Consider the following 18,954-nt stretch of genomic DNA (forward strand, 5'->3'; position numbering starts at 1 on the left):
TCACCGACGAGCATCAAAGTGCCGCCTGAGAAACAGCAAGTGATCTGCCGGCTGTACGCAAAAGCCTATGTCTCGGCGTGAGCGCAAACACGTACATCTACACAGGTTGTCAATGCAGTAATCCCAACGCATTGACTCCATTTGAAGATTGAGATATCCATCACCAGATATCACCAGCTGTCACTCAGGAGTAGACTATAGGCAACACAACTTAGAAACTTTCCCCCGATTTATTTTTATTTCAATTTCACCGTAAATGTCACCTCAACAGCAGGGAGAGGTCGAGTGCTGCTAAATGTATTTTAATCTATGAATCAATTGGTATGGATTATGCCCCATAATTGTGTTTTACGAAAGCTGTCTTTACTGGCATGAAAATCCCTTCTATGTTTCACGGTAGGATAAAAGCTGCACCAGCCTACCCAGAAATGAGATTTGAAAACCAAGGACAATATCTCTAAAATTAATTATTTGACAAAATTAAATTCATTAACATTATCTAGCTTTCATCTGTGCGAACCAATTTCGAGTGTTCTGAAATAAATGTGTGTGTGTGTGTGTGTGTGTGTGTGTGTGTGTATGGCGGAGGGGGAAGGGGAGGGGGTGGATATTTGGGATGACCTCATCAGACATGAGGACTATGCACCTGGTCTTGGATGGGGGTTCTCATGGAGCCCAAATTATTTTTTTGACTTTTAACTTTTTGACTTGTCTTGAGACTTTAAAAGCTGTGGTGGTACAGATATGATCTCAAGTGAGCTTGAAGAGTTTGGATTAGAATACATGACAGTTTCTTCCTGATCTCACAGATATGGTAGCTAAAGACAGGCAGTGTGTTTGTTTCCCTCCCTTGAGCCATCAACTAGATTTTCAAAATGGAATTGTAAAACTTTAATCCAACCTTAATGCTGGATTGAATACCTCTAATACCTTTATGGTCTGTGAAAGCCTAGAACATCTAATCCATGTGCACGCGTTGGAGTCTGTTATGCTGATACAGAGCTAAGGCTGGGTGTTAAACATGGCATGCATGTGTACTGACAGCCTTGGAGGAAGAAGAGCGTGACTGATGTTTGCATGGTCTGCAGCTTCTCACCGAGATACATCCTCTAATCAGACAAAAAAAGCTCTCACAACAGATCAGAATCCTCCTTTTTTTTCTCACCCCGTTCAGTTCTCATCTCGGGGAGTGTCACTCAGGTACTGTCAACGTTGTCTACAGAAATCTCATCATTGTGTAGGATCTCTGCTCTGTCTGGTGTGAGAACGCTTAATCTGCGTCATGCTCCAGACTCCATTATCAGCGTAATTACCTGCTTGCACCCTACCATCCTTTAAACACGGAGCTTAATCGCTGGCTGTCAAAAAGGTTCTGAAATCTCTATCTGTGAGGTCTGATTAAATGACAAATCTCATTGCGGTCATCATCCCCTCCACCCCCATCGGCAAATACTGATGGACACAGGCTCCGAGTTCTGATAAAATTGCTTTATTTAATATGGAAAGTGACAAAGTGTAAAATAAGTACCCAACACAAACTAGTACCTAAGCATTTCCCTCTTAAAACACTCCATTCTCCTTCACATTATCAACTGGGTAATGAGTCCCTCACAACAGGACTCTTATGATCTCTCACTGTCATGCTTGGATGGGAATAACAGTCCTAAACCATATGAGATACAAAGACCCTTCTCCATTACAGTCAGTCATCAGTTACCCAATCTGACATTAAGAGGAATAACAGATTTCTGAAACATCCCTTTTTTTTTTAATACATTCTGTGTTCATCTTCCAATTCCGAGCAGCCAATTTCTTCTTGAGGAGTAAGACCCCCTTGAGTCAGCAAAGATAACCCCCCATCGGGTAACCTTTAATGCATACATATTAGGTCCATTCCAAGAACCTTTACAAACTTTCAAACTTTTACTGCAAGAAACAGAGACAATTTGATTTAGTTCTTACTCCAGGGTATGTATTATTGTGGGACAATTGCAGTCTAGTTGGAAAGGTCAGATCACCACCGATTGGTCAAGCTACAAAACATCTTTACAAACTCAGGCTTTTCTTTTGTAACAACGTGAGCGGCAGCAAAATGTAAAAAAAAAGAACATCGAAAGCAGGAAAATGGGGCATAAGCCTTACTTATTTAAGACATACTCTAGGAGCGAAATTAGGGCATAAATACTCTTGGAATAAAACCTTTGCGTATTTCGTTGCATTCATCTGGCAAATAAACTATCCACAGTCAAAGTCCAACAGGTTAAAGTAAAAAACGGAGACAGGACTTCACAAGATATGCAATCACAGAGATTCAGACCAATAGACATTCAACAGCTTAGACAAGTCACCTATTTATAATCAACTCTGTTTGTAGGTTCTTACTTGGGTGGGAATGTACAGTAAAACATGTGTTAAAGCCTTTTTAAATTCAAATAGGTCAGGAAACATTTGAACAGCTTTCCCTGCATGGAGGGATGAAGATGGACTATGGCATATATGGAGTATCTTTTTACGCATGACTTGATGCAGATGAACCCTTCCCACTTACCTTAGGGGATCATGCCCAAGTGCCTGGGCAGCATCATTGTGTTTACTGCCAACAGTAACTGACCAAGTGGTGTGACACACAGTCTAACAAGGAAGCTACACCAGGCATGTAACTGAAGTGTAAAAGCGCTTTAAAAACATTTTAAAGGACTGATCTTTTTTTTTTTCAAACGTATGCACCGCTACTAGTTATAGTGGAAGCTAATTGTTGCAGTAGATGCAACGCAAACAGAATGCTTCAGTTATGCACTTGATGTAGCCTCCCTGTTACAGAGCAGTGTCAGTACTGACACTCAGTACTGACACCTCCCATGTCCACACCAGAGCACCACCAGCACTCAGATTTCACCATGACATTCTGGACAGACCCCCTCTCTCTCATCTAGCTGGTGAAAAATACACAGAACTATACACAGACAACAACACGAGCATGAACTGAACTACTTTAAGAATTGCACCTCATGATCCCTTTAGCCTTGTCTTTATGACACATCACCTCCTCCACATACCGTACATACAGTCCCGCTGCACCTGAGGGTGGAATATAGGATATTTTATATACAGTGTGATTCCTCAGATCCCGTCAGTGCAGCGTTGAGAGGGCAGTCCCGGTCTTCGTGACATATCATGGACAGGATACGTCTCCGCTGGTCTCCGGGGGCGCGCTGTCCTGTCAGCCAGATGTTCAGCGGTAGAGTCAGCGGCTCAGACGGTGAGCGGGAGCTGCCAGACCATGAGCGTGCTCTCGTGTGATGCCGACAACCCCCCCGAGGAGCCGCAGTCCACCGAGCCGGAGCCCGATCCGGAGCCGCCGAGCCGACGGAAGCCCTTGCCCCCGGAGACGACGGCGGCCGACACGACCCGGTCCCTCCGCAGCCCTTCCTTGAGCGCGGGGCGGCCGCGCACCCAGATCTCCGGGTCGTCGCTCAGCTCGTAGATGGAGCCGTCCTCCGGGCCGTGCTCGGGCCACTCGGGGACGGGCGAGTCGCCTCCGGGGCCCTCGGGCTCGGCCGAGAGGAGCTTCCCCGGCAGCTGGGCGGTGGAGCGCAGCCGGTACTGCAGCAGCACGCCCTTGGGCCTCCTCTCGGGCCGCGGGGAGTTGTCGTCGAGGGACGGGTGGAGGGACTCCTGCGAGGCCCTCCGCTTCTTCTCGTCGGCCGCCGTCGGCGACGTCACGCCACCCGCGCCATTCGAGTCCACGCCGTCGTTAACCGAGTCCCGTTTCAACAAGTCCGGGGACAACATGCTCGAAGTGGCCACGAGGAAGTCCACAGGACCATTGTGAGCGTTCAGTGACGTCATGGCCTTACCTGTAACAGCCCAAAATAATTCGGTAAAAACCAAACAACGACCACTTGCCATGTTGTTGACGTCATCAATATGATACATGTTTGTCTTGTGAGTATCTCTTCTTGTGAGTATCTCCTTTTGAATAATTAATGACCATATTTATTCTCTCATCTTTCTGATCATTCTTTACCTCAGAGCCCAATGCCCAGGCATGATCATATTTATTACATTTATATAAGTCTCATATCTCACCAGTTATTTTGGGAATGCCCTCCAATTTTGGAACGGGGAAAGTGACGATGATGCCCTGGGCCGTGCCGACCCACAGCAACCCCTGGCAGATGAGTAAGCTGGTGACACAGATCGCCTTCTGACCCGCTAAACAAAAACAGATCAGTGGCGTTAACATATTTGGCAACAACAGTAAGACATTTCGGTCTCAAACTGGAGAGGCAACTATTTTAAAAGGTAATGCAGAAGGCTTGCAAGCAACATTAATGTTGGTCCTGATAAAAATCTTGTTAGTATGCTGTCTGTTGCTGATACCATGCTGAGAGCGTTGGCGATGGAGATGTCATGCTGTGCTAACATTCCTTAGTTTTTATCCATTTTCACCGGTTTCACCGGTTGCTTCCCAGACCACAGAACTGCATAGTTTATAGTGGGTAGCAGGAATCACAGGTGCATGCATCAATCCTTCACTCATCAGTCACAAGACCGTATCTATCCAATCAAATGAATTCAGGGATGATATCTAAAGCCATTGCATGAAAAACTGTCCTTAAAAGTGTAAATCAATGTTGCCTAGTGCTGATTTAGAAAACAGTCCACCTACACGCTGGGTCTGCTTCATTAGAATTCACTTTCTGACTGCAAATGCGCTGAAACGCCTGGCAGAGAGTTCTGCCCACTGGTCAGCGTGCGACTTGTACCTCAGGAGTGTTTATCTGCACATCAGACCGAGGCCTCCATCACCCCCCCCCCCCCCCCCAAACAACAGGACCCCCCTGACCTCTCACGCTCCAGCGGACACACAAATGCACATCACGGAACATCACGGAACATCACGGAGGGAGACATTTCCACCAGAGTGCTGGAGGATGAGCTCACATCCCTGGCCTTTCAACCTCCTCCTCCCTCCCTCCCGCTTTGATCTCCCTCCCAAACCCTCATGTTAAACTTCTCAGTGGAACATTTTGATTTGGATGCGGCTCTCAATTCCGAAACGCAACCGAGTGAGGAAAATGTGGAGATGCAAGCACTGGCACACAAACCCCCCCAAAAACGCTACAAAAATTGGAGAAAATATATTATGGAAATTTGACATTCATTTGGCCGGTGTGTATCATGTGACATTTACGCGAAGGGCACAAGGAAATCATTTAGTGAGTAATGAAAACATGTCTTCCAGTTTACGCGTTCGATATTAGCATGGAGATTTCATTTACCCTTGAGAAACCTCAAAGGAACTCTGCCCCCGCAAAATATGGTGCCACCTCTACTACAGTCTCACAGACACCGCGAGGGGAATATCTCTGCGCCTGGCTGTGGGGGCTGCATCTGTTCTGGAGCAGACGGGGCGGAGACCGAGAAGGGGAACTTGCCTGGGCCCAGGTAGGCAGGGCGAGTGGAGACGTTGATCTCCTGGAGGTGCTCCAGCGTCTCGGTGTGGAACAGGCGCAGCGACGAGCCCCGGGAGAAGGCCATCCACACGCCGCCCCCGGCGCGCACCATGTGGGTCACGCTCACCGCCGCCTCTGGGTGAGCCTCGAACGTCTGCAGGGGGAGAGAGGGAAAGGAGAGGAGGGAGAGAGAGAGGAGAGGAGGGAGAGAGAGGAGAGGAGGGAGAGAGAGGAGAGGGGGGGAGAGAAAGGGAGATGAGAGAGAGGGAGAGAAGAGAGTGGGAGAGGAAGAGGGAGAGAAAGAGAGAGGGGGAGAGAGAGGAGGAGAGAGACAGAGGAAGGGTAGGAAGTGGGGAGTAGAGTATTTGAGGGGTGGGGGAAAGGAGATTGAGCGGAGAGAGGAAGAAAAGTGGATCAGAGAGGGAGAGAGAGAAAGACGGAGAGAGAGAAGAGGAGAGAAGGAATGGAGGGATGCAACAAGAGATGATGAGAGAGGAAGAAAGGAAAGGAGTGGCAGAGAGAAGAGGAGAGAAGGAACGGAGGGATGCAACAAGAGACGACGAGAGAGGAAGAAAGGAGAGGAGTGGCAGAGAGCAGAGGAGGCGAAGAGGAGAGGGGGAAGGAGAGAAAAAAAAGAGGAGAGGAAAAAGACAAGATCAGGGAAAGAATAAACACAAGTATACACGGCTTTGTGTTTACAGTGGTGCAGATCGGAGCATGCCGAGGCACTGGCCCCATTTCACATTCACAGAGGCCTGCGATTACACCGTCTGCAGCGCACAGCCGCTCACACACTCCACATTCTGAACCTAGATATGTCTAGCTGTGCAGCCGTTCCTGCAGAAATCTGAGGCTTTCCGCTCAAAAGGATGTCTATGTTTCAGGATGTTGTTGGAATGCGCACACTCAAAGCTGCTAAGGGCCTTTACTTCAAGCTCATCCAGCATGTTTTTTTTTTTGTTTGGCATCATCAATTTTAATGCGTCAGCTGTACCTACAGGCTGTTTTTTTTTAAAGAAATAAATAAAAATAAACAAGGAAAAGGTGATTTTTAAACCGAGGCATAAGCATCCTTAGATCACCAGTCGGCTCATAAATTAAACGCAGCAAGAGGAGGAGCAGCAGTCCTCCAGCAGTTTGACAAATCACCGACGGGTGCGGAACGGTGTGAAAAATAAAACGAAGCTGAAACGCCCCCCCCCCCCCCCCTTCCTCACACCCAGCCCCCCCTGCATTCAATAATGAGCGCAAAACACCGCGAGATGACCGTCATTTATCTCCGAGTACTTAATACACCCCCATGTGTCCTCAAGTGGCCCGCCGGCACCACTCCCTCCTTCGATTCCCGCAGATTTATAACAACCGCAGTCCAATTTATTTCTGATATTAAGCATGGGGGGGGGGGGGGGGGGGGGGGCGGGTGGAGGAGAGGAGAGGGGGTGTAGGGAGTTTGGTGAGGTGGTGGTGGATGGGGTGGGGGTGGGGGTGGGGGTGGGAGCTTCTCTCCTCGCGGCAAAGTGGAGAGGTTGGCTCAGCTGTCAGAAGTGATCAAAGGGTACTGAGCTAACATGCTGTTGGGCTTCGACGGGAAGGATACCTTTTATGTGCTCGCTCAAGCTTTTTCTGTCATAATGCTGCTTGTGCAAGGAGAGGGCGAAGGGGGGGAAAAAACACCACAAAAACAGTACGCAGTTAAGAAGTATCAGCTAATGTGAACAGCTTTTTAGTCAGCGCAGGTGAGTAACCTGCTCACACAGCTGGGCAACTCTCTGGGGACCATGACAAACGTGTGTGTGTGTGTGTGTGTGTGGTGCGTCTGTGTGTGTGTTTGTGCCCACTGTAATTCACATTCCTATTCTTCTTCTCCTTCTTCCAGGTTGATGTTTTCCCATCTAGTGAGGAGGAGTTGTGTGCGGAGGAGTTGTGTGTGGAGGATAAGTCTAAACGCTGGCATCCACAACACACGCAGAGTCTGATCTCACGGCTGAATACAGGAGCATGAAATCAGCCTCTGCAAATGAGCAGCAGGTTAACGTATTTGCGCAGGAGATAAAACGTTTCTTAGATCCATGCTGGGCGGTGCTTTGACCTAAATTACCAATTAATTTGATTAGTCAGCTCCCGCTGGGAGTCTCCATTGGCTCATCCTTGTTTCTCTTGTTTTTTTGTTTGTCCTTTTCTCCTGCCTCATTGAGCATATTTCACTAATACACTGTTGTCCCTCCCCGCACTAATCCTCAGGGGTGGGGGAGGGGGTGGGGGGTTGGTGACGGGATGTTGGAGAGGGGTTCTCAGTGTGTAACATTACATTACATTACAGTACATTTGGCTGATGCTTTTTTCTAGCCAAAGCCACTTGCAACATGGTGCAACAGTTTAAGCTTTTTAAAGCAATTCTCATTACAATTCTAGGAAAAATGTAACAAAGGTAGAATGCAATAATAAGAAGTACATCAATGACTGCATGAGTGGTAGTGCATTCCTACTAGAGCAGTAGACTAGACATCTAAGACATCCCTCTCCCTCTTCATGGAACACAGTTAAAGCCAACGTACTTGCTTGTGAAGGGTGGAGTTCTGGATGACCGTGACTCGGTTGGCGCAGCAGGCCCAGACGGAGGCCTCCACCCCCAGCAGAGTCTTGACGGCGGCCGAGCCCACTGTCACCTGCCTGGCGGCGTCCCACTCCCACAGGCCGTCTGTAAACAACAGCGCACCCGCCCGCTTACATAACTCACACACGGACAGGCACAAGGACACCGCGTTCGGAACAATGCCCGATGCACTGTTACAGACACTGAAGTGTTTGCGATTTAATTCATAGCCTAACTAAATTATTCATAGTGTCTTTCTTTTGAAAGATGGACGATACAATAGAAACAGAATAAGAAAATGTCATTGATTAGATCATGCTGAGAAACAAGAGCGTGCTGTTTCAACAGGATATTAATGCAATCTCTCACAGACAAAAAATGACTCACACGGCTTAAACCACCGGGACTATCTACCACTAATTCTCTATAAGCACTTGAACAATGAAGCGATCTTAAGCAGTCTCACCTTCACTCTTCCGACTATACACCAGCACGGTGCCGTTCAGTAGCCCCGCAAACAGGAAGTTGCCCGAATTCTTCAGGCACAGAACCGGAATGGCCTCTGGGTTCCGGAAGGTCTGCAGGCACTGAGTGGTGGTGTCCACACTACCGTACACTAGAATGCTGAAAAAGAACAGAGTGTGCAACATGGGATGTGTCAGGACAGGGCAGTATGAAGGCCAAGGTCCATGGCTTCTCAACATGGGCTGACCAAGACAGCCAGTGACTGACTAGATCTGGGTTTGGGCCAACCTGGATGGATCCACACCAGACCAGGGCTAGATGCTACCAAGTCAGCCCCTCTTTCAAAGCAAATCAATTCAATCAAATGGCCACTACATAAGGATTCTATGGAGATCCTACACTTACAGCAGACCTGTTTTGCTCTCTCTCTCTCTCTCTCTCTCACACACACACACACACACACACACGACGCACACACAGGACACATGACACACGACACACACACGACACACACACAGCTCCCACCAGGCCTCCACTCACCTCCCATCCTTCAGCCCCACACAGATGGTGTTGCCTATTTTGGTCGGGCACTCCACCTCCGCCTCTCCGTCCTCGTCGAAGACCCCGCGCTCTGGCTCGGTCACGTACTCCAGGCACAGCGCCGGCGCCCCCACGGGGAAGGACTTGACCGAGCGCGGCGTCGCTCTGTTCAGGGAGAAGATCTCCACTTGGCCGTGGGAGTCATCCCCCCAGCTGCCCACCTGGGATGAGGACAAGAGAAAGCAGCAGGCATGAGAGATGGAGAGAGAGATAGACAAAGAGACAGACAGACAGAGAGAGAGACAGAGAGACAGAGAGAGCAACAGACGGACAGAGAGACAGACAATAAGAGAGGGAGAAAGACAGAGAGAGAGAGAGAGACAGACAGAGACAGACACGGAAAGAGAGAGACAGACAGACAGACAGAGAGAGAGAGAGAGACAGAGATTCACTCAAAATTCACTGCATTTTAAAGCATTTAAATCCCAAGAGCTCAGCCCTAAGTCCAGTCCCCTATGTCAGCTGGTCTCGGATTTAACTAACCCACTAGTAACCCCTAACCTACAAACTGTCCAGACCAGCACTGCTTCCCAACCACCAATCAGAATCAACCAAATTAACAAGAACAACAAGAATTCTTATTTGGAACATTGGAAGAAAGAAACAAAATTACAACACAAACTAGAATGCTACATTGGCATACGAAAAGACTATCAATTGGCAGAGTATCTCCACACTGTCAGAGATACGAAGCAGAGACAGATCCTCACCAAGTACAGGCTGAGTGACCACAGTCTAGCCATAGAGATAGGCAGACACAAGAAATCATGGCTGCCCAAAGAGCAAAGGACATGTGGCCACTGTATGACAGGGGAGGTAGAGTCAGAGGTGCACTTTCTGTTACACTGTGACAAATATCGGTCCCAAAGAGACAAATACATCAACAATTTGAACAACATCATCCCAAATTTCACAAAACTAGAGGAAGAGAAACAACTTGCCATAGTTTTGGGTGAGGACACCAGCACATGCATATTGTCAGCCAGTTATGTGTCCTCACTCCATAACCAGAGAGAAGGTATTACCTAAAATAATCCCCCCACCACATCTACCCTTCAACACAACACTGCCCCCACACTGTCTGTCCGTTACACCATCTCTCCTGTTTGTTTTATTTTGTTTTGTTCTGTCTTGGTTCTCCTATGCATGAACAATGGTTTGTATGGCTGTGACATGCCTGTGAGCGTGTGTGTGTGTGTGTGTGTGTGTGTGTGTGTGTGTGTGTGTGTGTGTGTGTGTGTGTGTGTGTGTGTGTGTGTGTGTGTGTGTGTGTGTGTGTGTGTGTGTGTGTGTGTGTGTGTGTGTGTGTGTGTGTGTGTGTGTGTGCATGATTTCGCTGATTTCCATTGATTCATGTGATATGTGTCTTGATGTTTTGTATGTTAGTGCGTTCAGTGTTATCTGTAACACTAGCTTTGGCAATATTGTGAAAAACAGTCATGCTAATAAAGCTCCTTTGAATTGAATTGAATTGACAGAGAAAGAGCCCTCAAATTCTGGATGCATCGACAAACAAGTCCCACTGACACACTGCACTTTAACGCAGTAAAAGTGCAGTGAAAAGAGTGTGTGAAAAGAGTCCTCTGAGTCAGCTTGTACCGAGACTAACTAATCTATCCCTATCAGACATTAATAACTTTCTCAGACAAGCACTGCTTTCAAACTGAACACCAATACAATCATTCAAGAATCAAAAGAAAAATATCTGGAACCTTGGCAAAAGGAGACAAAAAACCAAGGCGAAAGTTTAATTAAATCTGAATACCAATTGGAAAGATATCTCTTTACTGTTAGAGATATAAAGCAGAGACAGACCCTGACCAAATACAGACTCAGTGACCACAGTGTAGCCATAGAAAAAGGAAGACAAAGAAAATCCTGGTTGCCAAGAGAGCAAAGAATATGTGGTCACTGCATAACAGTTTAGACTGAGGTGCACTTTCTTCTTTGCTGTGAGAAATATACCACCATACGTAAGTCATATTGACAGGCTTACAAGCCTAATCCCAGGGTTCCAAAATCTAGAGGAATGGGAAATGGTGGCAGTCTTACTTGGACAGCAGGGACAGACAGCAGGTCTTGCACGCACGCATGCACGCACACACAGAAGACAGAGAGACAGAGAGAGAGACAGACACTGAAAGAGAGCGACAGACAGAGAGAGAGAGAGACAGAGAGAGAGAGAGGGAGCAGAAGTCTGAGGAGTTCCTCTAAGCGAGATCTTAGCTACAGTAGGTCCAGGATTTCCTCTAATCCTCCTGAGAGAGTGAAAGGACTCAACAGCATCCCACATGTCTGCGGGGGAGTAGGCCCCCCTGCTGCCCACCTAGGCAGGGGATGAGAGGCGCGAGGAGGGCACACATGACAGGGGAGGGGCCTGAGGAGTTCCTCTCACTAAAGACCCAGGGAGAGTTAAAAGAGTGAGGATGCACAGAAGCAAGAGGGACCATAGCTACACGCATAAACTATTCATGGACGCGTCCTTTTGATCTGCGGCTCTTGATATATACAGTATGTATGAAGACTTCGGAATGGCTTTAAGGAAACTTTCATCCTTCCTCGACACATTTGAAAAATGTTCTACAAATAATTTAAATCTGAGATCTAGTAAGATCAAATTTTCACCTCAAACTTCAAATATGAGATCAAGCTTTTATGCTCTCATGGATTGCATTCGAAGCCTAAAATACAAAGTCTAGGACTCTAATTGGCTAAATACAAAACAATGCAGGTTATGCTGGAATTCTTCCACTCTGAGAAGTTTGACAGGTCAGTACATACTCCACAATCACTTTCAGTCTAGACAATTCACGACTCATTGAGCCCTTCATAGTTGCATTGCGTTTTTCAAAGTAAACATCAGTAAACTTCTCTCTCCCTTCATCTCCAGGTTCAAACGGGGTGCTCCACAGCACAAACACAAAGCACAGAGATGCTAGTGGTAGAGATGCTGACGTAGAGCAGCGGTGGGTACGCCACTCTGGGGCCCAATCTGCAGATGCTTACCCACAGGTAGCCTTGGGGCAGCGACGTACTGGCGGCGGAGAAGCCGAGAAGAGCACACTGAACCGGGTTGTGTAGAGCGGTCTCCAGCTGCAAAGAACCACAAAAAAAACACACACACACATCAAAGATGAATTTAAGCCATGCGTGTTCACTTTGAGGTCAGGAAAGTTCAAGAGTGCAGAGGAAACAAACTTCAACAGCAAACTTCAACAATACAGCAATGACGGCCCCAGCCGTGGCACAACTGGCTGGGGCACCTGCAGCGCACGCCGGCGACCCGGGTTCGATTCCCGCCCCGTGGTCCTTTCCGGATCCCACCCCGATTCTCTCACCCATTCGCTTCCTGTCTCTCTCTACTGTCCTGTCAAAATTAAAAAAGGCACAAAAGCCCCAAAAAAATAAACTTTAAAAAAAACAATACAGCAATGACTTATAATTGCTGGCGCAGAGACATTTCAGTTGAGATGTTACAGTGTCGTCCCATAATGTATGTATGTAGTGTATGCAATATATCCTAAAGTCATGGTTAAGTGTAAAAAAGGAATATCTGACACCTAAATAAATACCTGACACTTCAATCCATGGGATTTAGTCCAGTTTTTCCACTAGATTACAATAGACTATTTCAATAAGTCCCTGGGTATTACTTAATATCCCTCTTTCAATTCAAAGAGAATGATACTGACACAGAATCTGAATGGGATTACTCTTTTCAATGCAAGCAGAAGCACAAAGGTCGGCTGCTTTGGGTATCCAAGGTGAATGAAAAACCCTTTGGATATATGGTCTTTGATGAGATAAGACAGTTGGTGTGTGTGTGTGTGTGTGTGTGCGTGTGCGTGTGTGTGTGCGTGCGTAGGTGTGTGTGTGTGTGTGTGTCATTGGAACAGAGGGAGCCCTCTGAGGGTTGGGGTTGGACTGCAGTCACAAAGCCTATTTAGTGGAAGACAAACTGATGGCAGGTTGACTTTTTACAAAGGGCATTTTTCATGGTCAAGCGGCGAATGGCATAAAAGCTTGTTTATGACACACGAGGCGTGAGTCCAAATGTCAGCCAAGTTACACTAACTGACTGTCCATATAAGGAGAAGCCTGAAATTTGCCCAAGCTCCTTCCATTTCAGATTAGGTCCAGCAACCACATATTACCACATTCTCAATTACACAGTATGACTTTTTCATCTAATACTATCTGTCTGACATTCCACACACTAATTGTCCGAGACAACAAAGTATTATGTAACGTGTTGTGTAATTACTGGTAAACGCAACTGTAAGCTCTTTTATGTTTGAATGGATAAAAATAGGATGTCTGTTTTAGAGAAATGTAAACCAGGATTGCGGGGTGGTGAGTGTGTTTGTGTGTGTGTGTGTGTGTGTGTGTGTGTGTGTGTGTGTGAGTGTGAGAGTGTTTGTATATGTGAGTGAGTGTGCTTGTGTGAGTGTGTTTGTGTGTGTGTGTGTGTGTGTGTGTGTGTGTGAGTGAGTGTGCTTGCATGTCTGTGTGTGTGTGTGTGCATTTGTGTATGTATATGTGTGTATGTGTGTGTGTTGGGGGAGGGCATGCAATCTGCATAAAACACAGAAACACACAGTCCATAGAGGATATTTGGAAGCGATGTTAGTCTTTTTAAAATGGAATCTCCATTAAGGCCACGGCTGATATTTCCCAGCCTGCTCCACTTCCCCCTGGCGTCGGGCAGACATGAGGGAGCTGTTTAATATGTACATAACTCAGTGAGCGCTTTGGAAATACTCATTTCGTTATCTTTTGTCAGGCGAGCCATTTTCCTTTCACAATGTAGCCGGGGACGTATTCAGCGCTGAATAATTGTGATGTCTGATCGGCTGTTTTTTTTTTTTTTTTACGCAACGCGACTATGATTTACTGTTGTCGTCAAGTCGTCTAACAGCTTAGTGTTTTTTAATGTGTGGTTGTGTGTGTCTGCTGAACTCCTTAATGTGCAGCCTTGCATTATTGTGAAGTGTGTGCAGATGAAAGACTGCATTAGACAAGTGGAAAGGGCTGCCATGTCAGACATAGTCTGTCCTTTGGGGATTTTTTGTATTATTTTTTTGCAGGATACCACAGATAAACATCTTCCTGTTTTCCTATCTCACTCTCTCTCTCCATCTCTCTCTATCTCTCTCTTCCTCTCTCTCTCCATCTCTCTCTCTCTCTCTCTGTCGCTCTCTCACTGGTTGCAGTTTGTTTTTATTCTTATCTTTCATCAACAGAGAATTTCGTTCTTTTGAAGAGTGAGAAATCTTTTTCTGTACAACAGGGCGGAGACGGAGGTTAGATGTGTGTGTGTGTGTGTGTGTGGGTGTGGGCCCGCATGTGTGTGTGTCTGTGTCTGTGTGCGTGTGTGTGTGAGTGTGTGTGTGCGTGCGTGTGTCTCTCTGTGTGTGTGTGTGTGTGTGTGTGTGTGCGTGCGTGTGGCTGTGTGTGCGTGCCTGTGTGTGTGTGTATGTGTGTGTGTGTGTGCGTGTGCGTGCGTGTGCGTGCGTGTGCGTGCGTGTGCGTGTGTGTGTGTACGTGTATGTGTGAGGTGGGGCGGGGTGGGGATCAGCGCAGTGCCCCCGGCCTCTCTTGCTCGGAGGGTTAAGACTCCTGAGGTGGCTCTGATCAAACACATCTCTCATGCTGTAAATCCCCATCGCCTTCAGGTGGGTGATACAGCATGAGGGGCCATCATTGCCTGCCTGAGCGCTCCTCAGTGCTCCTCCGCACACCTCCTCGCGCCTCCACTCATGCGTCTCCTCCTTGGGCACCGCTCGTTCAGCTCACTCAACTTTAGACCTGCGGCCCAATCTGGGCCAAATGTGGGCCGGAGGCATGCCACGTGTAGGTCTGATCTAGGGCTTTAAAGCTCATTTTCCTCACTGACTAGCTGCCCATTCCCATCGTATTCCATCTAATCTGCGGCGCTCATGATTGGCATTGGCCCTCATCGTTAGATCAGGCTCTCGGCCCGAGGAGAGATAGAGATACTGGGAAGGGTTTGAGGGTTAGAGGAAGAAAATAATTCATTAAAATAAAATTCACGAAATGCGGCAGCAAAAGAACTTTCCTGGATTTCAACCTGCTTGAGCAACAGTATGGCCTACCACACTTGCAAAACAAACAAATGACTCCGAGCCAGATATCTGCTGTTGGTAAATAAGAGATTGTACGGCATCTTCACAAATGCTGCAAGGGCGAACATTTCACTGCAGTGGATTAACAAAAAAGAAGCAACTGTTAAGAGGCTGGCATAAAGTGCTGTTTGAGTCAGTGCCACTGGAGTACTTGACATGCATGCTACATTCAAAGTCAGACCAACTCTTCAAGGTTTGGGAGTCATATTTGAACTATTTGGAGCCTGATGTTTCTGCCATCTTGCTACAGGGATTCTCTGAAAATGTTTTGGTTGCCGGTGTGTAACTGAGCCAATGTGTTGTTTTGTGTTTTTGGTTTATTTGTTTGCAGTCTTTGTAGATTTGTTTTCTTCAGAGTATTTCACAGTGGATCCATGTTTTATTTGTTGTAAATGTGAAAACTAATACGGTACATACATTTGTATAGTTAAATGTCAGTGTATGTCTGTTGGTGGTGATTGTCTTTCTCTTTCATAACCTGAGGATGCTTTTAGGCAGATATATTGGCTCGATTGTTTTTTGAGAGTTTTTTGAGGACACCACAATGATTGAAAACTCTCTGATCTCATTTTGACCAAACACATTTTAAATTGGACTAAAACTATTCAGTGTCAGAACACTCTCCCTCCTCATCCTAAACCCATTAGTGTGCCTGGGCATGTCTGACCTTCCATTCTTGGGACTTGATGGTGAAGGCTGGCATTCGACAGGCAAGAAGCGGGCACCAGAACGGAGGCTTGGTTTTGTCATCGTCATCTGCAAACACCCATCCAGGCATATTTTCTTCCCCTGCACAAACAAGGAGATTTTGATCACATATCTCAGGGAGGAAGTCAGAGATGTACAAGAGTGGACAAACACAAATCATTGTCCCTCCAGAACAGACAACACAATAGCACTGAAACTTTCTCTTTTTTCCCATTTTTTGCTTTTATCAACAAACAATTTCTCCACAGGACATTCATATTGATCAAATGATTATTTTAAACTACAACAACAACTAAAAAAACTCAAGAAAATCTCGACTCTAAGCTGTAACAGCAAAACTAATTCTATTTCATGATCATGGGGCTTGTAACTGTCAATCTATGTGTGGCTCTGCCTACACACTTTGTGCAATCTTGGCCAGGTGCAGGCGGTTGACCCAAGAGATTTTGCTGAGAGGATTGGGCGTGTTGAAGACCACCATGAAACTCACTGGACGTCCAGACCTAGACAATAAAACATAATAACACACACACACACACACACACACACACACACACACACACACACACACACACACACACACAGAAAGAAAGACACAAATCCAATTTGAGCCTTTTTGCAGATGTAAGATAAATGTTTATCTTGCTGTAGATGACATATCTATAAAAACGTCTAGAGGATATTTCCCTGTGGAGTCGTCTGACCAGCTGTTTATAACCCCCAGGTCTCTCTGCATTCCATCCCTTCTCATGAAGAATTAAACCACAGCTGAAAATGAACAATACGATGGGATACTGTAGTCAGCAGTAACAGCAGAAAATGATTCAATAATTTAGCATGAGTCCCTGGGTGTTTCAGCTGACCTGAGAACAGCTCATCCAACCACCACACCACTGCCAGGGGAGTCCAGTCATAGCCTGCAGGCTGTTCTGTCAGCCTCAACATGGATAAATCTAGGCACCACCCCCTCATCTACGGTTCCTGCTCTTCCATTCAAAAGGATGCATATGTAACAGCCACCCACAGTGGTGAAGCATTCGGGAGCCATGCCCCTCCTCTCTCTCCAGGACACCAATAGCAAAGCTCTACCCGCATGGTCAGGATTCACACCAGCGGCACGCCAACTCATTCCTCCGATCCGGCCCTTGACCTCCTGCTTCATGGACCATGCCGCTTGGGAGGATGTCCAGATTGCCGGGAGGAGGCAATCCGTGATTGTGCCGTTTGGCGCGGAACTCACTTGTCTGGTTTGCCAGGCACCATCAGTCGCAGACGGCACTTGTTGGCGCACTGGATCTCGTCCTCCTTGATGCGGATGAGCCGCTGCAGGGCCAGGCACCAGTCTTGCCCCACGGTGGTGTTCAGGTTCTGCACACAGGAAGACAATTAACATCCCATGATGAGCTCTTTGTCATCGCCCACACAGAGGCTAGTGTATATCCCAGTGCTCTTTTTCGCTCTTGTTCTCTATTTTGCTCTCTGTCTTGTATCTTGTTTTTCCATACAGTTGGCTAATGGTAGTGGGTAGTAAAGTATGGTTATGATGATGGTTATGAGATTTGGCCGATGCTTTTGTCCAAAGCGACATACAAATAAAAACAATACAATAATCAGTTTAACAGAGAACAATTTAAAAAAATCGGTCAGACTACATTAGGGAGAACAGCAATAATAAACAACACTGTAATTTCAATCAATAGCCTTAAATGGTGACTAATTCTGGAGCTGCCAGGCAAAGCTGTGTCCACCCCCTCAAATTAATGATAAATCCTGAGAAGAGACTATCTACTGCACATGGGCAATATGGAGTCTTTGTCTGAGCAAGTTACATAAGCAAATGAATGAATGAATGAATGAATGAATGAATGAATGGACGAATGAACAAACGAATGAACGAGCAAATGAACAAATGAACGAATGAACAAGATTCAGTTCCCCTTTGGATAGGTAAACAGTGCTCAATGTGCAAATGTGCATAAGAGGTGCATAATAATAGTCCTTCTACTGTAGCTCACCTGATATTCTCCTTGTAAAGTGCCCACGAGCAGAGTGACCTCCTCCACCACTGACAGGTCATGCTGGAGCTCCTGCAGATCCTGGTAAAGCCGGGGAGGCCCCAGGAACACCTTTCCTGCAGCACACAACACAAGCAACCTCTTCACCATAGGACAACATCTCTGCTCATTTTATTTGGGGCTTTTTGACTTTATTCAAATAGCACAGTGAAGAGTGAGACAGTGGGAGAGACAGAAGTCAGTGGGAGAGAGATGGGACGGGATCGTATCGGGAAATGAGTGCAGATTAGAGTTGACCCTGGTTACCCATGGGCACTCGGGCCCAGGCATGGTATGAGCGCTGTAGCCTGTTGCACCACAGCACCCCCAAAAATTCTTGCTAAATTTAATGTCATTAATTAAGTACCATCTCGGCCTTGGGTTTCACGGACTCATTTAGATTTGTTTTGTTGTTGTTGCTTTTTACATGCACTGTTATCCCTCAAGGTAACGTGCTGTTTTTCAAACTTCCAAACTCTCACAAACTGAAACCCAGAATTAGACCAGCACACTCTACTCTAATGAGTGACAATATGGCTTTGGGCTTTGAGACCCCTAGCGATCAAAATCACTAGGACCAAGATGCTGCCAGTTGCAAAATATGAAACGCCGACCTCAAACAACCTCTTTGTACGGAGGAAGTTGATGAATAGAGATAGGCACAGGTATCTGAAGCCCTGGAACGCCTTCAGTCAAATCAGGTATGCACAACCTCGAACTGGTCGTTTGCATGCAGGCAGGCCACTGCTTACAGGTAGCCAATATCATTTTAATGCAAACAAACAAATCTGTTCATATTTACATCACCAAAGCAAATTGTGCGAGCATCTTTGAAATTCTGAACATGATAGAATATCATTTTTTTTGTACCTCATAAAATGGTTGCTTTCATGTCTGCCTCCTGTTTTTTTATGGAATGTTATGAAAGG

The 18,954-nt window shown here is 46.5% G+C and overlaps 1 protein-coding gene across 3 annotated transcripts in view; it reads right to left on the reverse strand.

Annotated features, from left to right (window-relative positions):
- Positions 1-1,473: 1,473 nt before the first annotated feature.
- arhgef10lb (Rho guanine nucleotide exchange factor (GEF) 10-like b) overlaps positions 1,474-18,954 on the reverse strand; it is a 43,232-nt gene continuing 25,751 nt past the window's right edge. For all 3 annotated transcript variants that reach the window (XM_062540351.1, XM_062540350.1, XM_062540352.1), the window contains 11 exons: positions 17,987-18,102; positions 17,212-17,339; positions 16,374-16,474; positions 15,931-16,052; positions 12,124-12,210; positions 9,058-9,278; positions 8,519-8,676; positions 8,015-8,157; positions 5,442-5,613; positions 4,090-4,215; positions 1,474-3,857 (listed from right to left, as the gene is read on the reverse strand). In XM_062540351.1, coding sequence (XP_062396335.1) covers positions 3,253-3,857; positions 4,090-4,215; positions 5,442-5,613; positions 8,015-8,157; positions 8,519-8,676; positions 9,058-9,278; positions 12,124-12,210; positions 15,931-16,052; positions 16,374-16,474; positions 17,212-17,339; positions 17,987-18,102 — 1,979 coding nt within the window. In that variant the 3' untranslated portion in view covers positions 1,474-3,252. The remainder of the gene's footprint in view (positions 3,858-4,089; positions 4,216-5,441; positions 5,614-8,014; positions 8,158-8,518; positions 8,677-9,057; positions 9,279-12,123; positions 12,211-15,930; positions 16,053-16,373; positions 16,475-17,211; positions 17,340-17,986; positions 18,103-18,954) is intronic.

The sequence above is a fragment of the Sardina pilchardus genome, chromosome 7, assembly GCF_963854185.1.
Source record: "Sardina pilchardus chromosome 7, fSarPil1.1, whole genome shotgun sequence".
In the NCBI taxonomy this organism is placed as follows: Eukaryota; Metazoa; Chordata; class Actinopteri; order Clupeiformes; family Clupeidae; genus Sardina; species Sardina pilchardus.